Raw genomic sequence first — 5,500 nt, 5'->3', positions numbered from 1 at the left:
GCGGAATGACAGTGACTCCTGTGCTGTTGGGCGCGCAACTGCGCAAAAAAGCCGTGGAGAACAACAACCCCATGAGCCACCACATGCAACCAAAGTGTAACGCAGCTGAGAGATCAGTGCTGGAATGCCAGATTTATGATGCGGATTCGCGATGTGAATCATCATAAATAACATTTGTCGGCTATTTATGCAAGAACTAAACAATAAAATCGGAATTTATTTAGGTTTTTTTTTGCCATAATGCCGCAAATGTCCTCACTCATAAACGACGTATTAATATCAGACTGGGTTTAATTATTCTTAACATTATTAGTTTTATTTGTAGGCCTTACAAACAAAGTGTTTACACTTTTACTTTTGGAACGCATTGTCGCCACCCTGTGGACACATCGCGTATGACAGGTGCAAGTCGCAACAACTGCTCTGACAAGTTTTTGGGGACAGGAAGCGCGACATACAGTACAAGTTCGGTCCGCTTAAGATGCCGCTGCGCAAGACACGTTTCAACACGTCTCGGAGTTCCTGCAAACATCTCAAATCCTCTATGTTAAAAGGTTTCCCCATAAACCGCAGAAACACTCCCACACTGCTCGTACTCTGCCTCTCTTTCTTTATTATTTTTGCTTTTAGCCAACGTTTTTCTGTAACGACGATATTTGCAACATCCCCCTCGTGGCTTTCTTTCACGACTCGTTTATAATTTCTATTTTTGATTGTTTTTTCGTGCGTGAGTCATCCGCATTTTTTCTGGATGCGCAGAGCAAAATAGGGCGTTGCAGCCAGTCCCTCATTGATTCGCAGAGGAAAGTCTGTCCTTAAAGACGCAGCTCAGCGTGTATCCGTATTAAAGTTTAAAAGGGGGGGAGGAAAGTTGGCGAAGGCGTTTTTGTTTCAACAAAGAGTGGGAGTAACTGAAAGACCATTGGAAAGACATTTACAGAGGTTTGAAAGCGCACATCCAAACCTGGGGTAGTTTTGACCGGGCAAGACTTTAAAAAGTTTGATAAGAAAAAGACAGAAAGAAAAGAAGCACCCAGTTGGGCATTCCAAAGATTTTTGAACAGCTGGATCTCGGTTTCGACAAAAATGGCCAAGCTGTTCCGAGCTGTAATCATGGGTCCACCAGGATCGGGGAAAGGAACTATATCCAAGAGGATTGCGCAAAGCTTTGGTTTGGAGTATTTATCCAGCGGCCACTTTCTGCGTGACAGCGTAGCGGCAAATACAGGTAAAACACATCCAATTTTTGTGAGACTTTCAGAGTTCACCCAACAAGTAATTTCTGCTTGGAACGTGTTTTTTTTTAATGATCTTAAATTACCCACAGATGCCATGTAACAAAAGATAAATAAAGTCTAACTTCAACCACATTTTCATGTGATATTGGCAGGTTAGTAGAATATTTTAGTTTATCATAATTTTTTACTTTGTTTTACTTAGCATATGACTTCATGGTTTTTTATTTTCTTTTAAAATTGATTTTTAAATTGATTTAGGGTACATGAGCACTACTTTAGTTCCACCCCCCCCCCCCCCCCCCCCCACACACACACACACACACACACACACACTAAAATCACGACATATCGTTGTGTCTCTTTTAAATTGTTCAAATCTTTAAGTTCCAGCAGGAGCCCAGAAGTGTGCAGTAGCACACTGAATAATTGTCTAAATTCTTTTGATATTATTTGAATTAATGCACTGAGAAGATGCATATGATTAGCATTTAAATTGACCTGTCTTGTTGACCTTCTTTACCTGATGTGTGTTAGAGGCAGGTGTGCTGGTGAAGTCCTATGTGGACAGGGGCATACTGGTTCCTGATGACATCATGACCAGACTGATGCTCCCCAGACTGGAACAGCTGAGCGCTCACAGCTGGCTGCTGGATGGTGAGAGACACAATAGTTTTCTTTTCATACATTCATATGATTGTCAGCGTTGCTTTGTTGTCACAACTTTTTCAACTTGAAAAGATATGGTGGCGTTTGGGTAACCTGGTGCCTGCCACTCCTCAAATGCGATTGGCTGGCCCAGGTCCTGCCTCCAAATCACCAGAGCTGGGCAGCTGCTCCAGACTGTGGGACAGATGTTGTCAACTGACAGTTTTTCAGATGAAAAAAAGTCAAAGAAGATTTCTAATTTTAAAGTTTTCCTGTTAATGAGCGAGAGTCACTCTTTATATATGTTTCAGTTTTCCCCGTCTGTGGCCAAACTGCTTGTTGAAAATGAAAACTCAGGTTGAAGCTGTTATTTATCTATTTATCTTTTGAGTGAAACATCCCTTTCCAAGTTAAATATTAGTTACAGAAACAGGCTGGTTGGCATGACGATTAAACTTTGACACGAGATCACTAAACAAATAATTTTGTTTGGCAAGTGAAAAAGTGCAGCCAACCCACACACCAACCCACACAACAACCCACACACACCAACTCACACACCCACACACATCCTTGCACTTCTATCATTGTGAGGACTTCATAACCTCCCCAGCTCTATACTCTATCCCCAGCCGTCACAACTAAACCTTAAACCTTAACCTTTGCCCTAACCTTAACCTAAACCCAACTCTTAACTTGACCTTAAATCCAAGGTTGAACCCTGACACAGACCTTTGACATTATGAGGACCGGCCACCGGCTACCTGTGCCCCAAAATGCAAAAATATTATTATTTATCTACATATTGTGAAATGAACAGGAAATGAAGAGGATCAATGACCAGTTTTGTTAAAATGCATTTAAAATTGCAGACTGTTTACATTTTGGAATCGGCTGATTAAATGATTAACTGCCTGTTTAATGGATCTCTTTGTAGGTTTTCCACGCACGCTGGTGCAGGCCCAGGCTCTGAACCGTTTGGTTCAGCTCGACCTGGTCATCATCCTCAACGTCCCTTATGCAACTCTGACGGAGAGGCTGAGCCACCGCTGGATCCATCCCCCCAGCGGCCGAGTCTATAACATGGGCTTCAACCCGCCACGAGTGCAGGTGTCACTGCTCTTTAATGTAGTTGTAGGACCTTTAGGGCCTTTGTTGTTGCTACATGAAATCTTTAAAGATGTTTAAAACACCACTAATTAATCTAATTTAGTCCTTCCTTCTCCCACACACAGCTTGTCAGCCCGATGATGAAAAAATGTACCCTACTTACTTTAAACGCTGTCTTTATTCTGCTAGTTTAGGTGACGCTGCATAGGTCATCACATCACCCTTCTCGGCTGTATTTCAGTCCATGGTGCAGAGTTGACCTTTGTTGTGTGCGTAACCTTCCTCAGGGTAAGGATGATGTCACAGGGGAGCCACTGGTCCAGCATGACGATGACAAGCCTGAAGCTCTCATGGCCAGACTGAGACATTACAAAGACGTGGCCAAACCCGTCATGGACTTATACAAGTCAGTAAATGCCTCTGCTCCATGGTTACACTCTGGATTTATGGCAGTGATATTCCCACCCGCTGCTAGAAATGCACATTTATTGTAGTGTCAGTCTATGTAAATCTAGCTACAGACAAAATTGTATTACAGGTATAATGTGTTATAATTTATCTTTATACCATCACATATAATTGAAATTCTGATCAGAATTTAATGTAATGGGAATATTTCAAATGTTTTATACATTCAAGTGTCCTTATTAAAAAAATGTTATAGGACTCAAAGATTTTACCATCATTTCTGTCCTCTCTTAGGTCAAAGGGAATCCTGTACTCATTTTCTGGGACGGACACGGATCGGATTTGGCCTTATATCAGCTCTCTGCTCGTCTCCAAGTTGCACACACAGCCCACAGACTCCTTCCAAACACACACGCCCACAGTGGCTGAATGAAAGATGGGTCAAAGCTGCAAGTCTCAGCTGCACTGATGAAATAAGTGTTCTCATTCAATTATTGTGCGTCAACGTTCCATCGTTAGGTTGATTTTTGCATCATAATGAAATATTGAATAGCCCCATATGAAAACGAGCTGAATGGTAATAGAATTAATTAGAAGAAACATTTCACTTCCCTTTGCACCTGGCGTTAAACACTCATTCATGGAAGCTTGAGTGATCCGGAGATTGTAAACAAAACTAATATGTTAAATCCACCCTGATGCTATGAGTGAAACGTCTGTAAAACCATGGTCAGTTTGGAACAAGTTAGAATATTCCACTGAAAATACTCTTAGCGAATAATGCTCAAAATCTGCTTTAAATGCTGGTTTCGGAACATTTCTGCAGGTCTCTTGGGGAAAAGTAAGGTCAGATGTAGTTTAGCAGTGTAGTTTAACAGTGTCAGTGCACTGACAGGTCGACACATTCCACCAAAACCAGCTTTTAGAGCATTTAGTCTCGTCTCAGTGGTTCACAAACAACATTACCGACAGGATGCAACCGTCTTTTTCTCTTCACACTAACACTGACAAACATCGCGGGTTAAAAATAACTTTCTGCAGGCTTGGATGATATACGTCGATATTATATGTTGCTTTCATGTAAATGTGCAAGATGGAGTTGAATCACTTCGTAACAAGAAATGTAAAGCTTTAAAACCATGCAGGTCACATTTACTGTCTCAGTGGGGGTTTTTTTAATTTAATTTTGTACAAATCACCGGACTGTAGCACCAGTGAACAGCATCAACAAGCTATTATGATTTTGACTACATTTGACCTCCCAGTAAAACCTTCACCCACCTCAAATTTGTCCCCTAATGACGTTAGATGTCTGACGGTGTTTCTGTGTAGGTTTTTTTCATGTTGTACAGATTAAGCTGCCTGGAATTAAACCACCTGAGCAATACTTTAAGCTGTATCAGTCAATAGATGCTGTGCCTCATTATTATTCACATGTTGAAGAACAGAAGTGAAACATCGAACACTCTGTTTTGCAGCTGATAGTTGCTGGCAAATCATGTTACATTAAAAAAGGCAATAAAACTGTTTTGCTACCTTGGTTTCTCTATTTAAGAACCTTTTTTTTTACCTTCCTGTATATGACATTTTACACAAACAGACCATCAAATTAAATCAATTCTTTTTTTCTTTTGAAATGAAGTTGTGTAATGTTGCATCAAACAAAAATAACTCAGATGGAAAGAAAAAAGCCCGGCAGTGCATACATAAATAGCCATAGGTTGTGTAATCCTCTCAGATTTGTTGATTAGCGCTTGTCACGGATTACAGTTTCACCTGCAGCCTGTATGCATACACGCCTTTTTAAATGCATGTCTGTCCAAATGCTGCTTGCATCCATCCGGTCAGATCCGGAACACACGTCCGGATTGTACTTCAAATCCCATTTACTGGAAACTGATCTTCAAGAATATAAATTTATAGCAGAAGTTGGGATATTCAGAAAAACACGCTGCTATTTGTGCGCTGCTTTGTCGACATGTGAAAGCCAAAACAGAAAAATAGATTTATTTTCTGGACACTAAATCGTTTCCGGTTCAGGCGGTCTCTGAAATCCAGTCCAGGTTTTACCGGACTGACAGCAGGATGCGTTCCTGTAC

At 41.0% G+C, this 5,500-nt stretch overlaps 1 protein-coding gene across 2 annotated transcripts; it reads left to right on the top strand.

Moving 5' to 3' along the window:
* The first annotated feature begins 781 nt into the window (after positions 1-781).
* Positions 782-4,950, top strand: ak4 (adenylate kinase 4). 2 transcript variants are annotated; one of them, XM_057039351.1, is made up of 5 exons: positions 782-1,228; positions 1,779-1,892; positions 2,821-2,993; positions 3,281-3,399; positions 3,696-4,950. In XM_057039351.1, exons 1-5 carry the CDS (start codon positions 1,087-1,089, stop codon positions 3,832-3,834), a joined length of 687 nt encoding a protein of 228 aa, XP_056895331.1. In that variant the 5' UTR covers positions 782-1,086; the 3' UTR covers positions 3,835-4,950. The 2 variants fall into 2 exon arrangements, with proteins under 2 accessions (XP_056895331.1, XP_056895330.1); XM_057039350.1 differs by having other exon boundaries at positions 789-1,228; positions 1,773-1,892.
* Positions 4,951-5,500: the final 550 nt, after the last annotated feature.

The sequence above is a fragment of the Takifugu flavidus genome, chromosome 7 (assembly GCF_003711565.1).
Source record: "Takifugu flavidus isolate HTHZ2018 chromosome 7, ASM371156v2, whole genome shotgun sequence".
Taxonomy (NCBI): Eukaryota; Metazoa; Chordata; class Actinopteri; order Tetraodontiformes; family Tetraodontidae; genus Takifugu; species Takifugu flavidus.
Note: the sequence above shows the minus strand (reverse complement) of the source record. Positions and strands in the feature narration are given on the sequence as shown.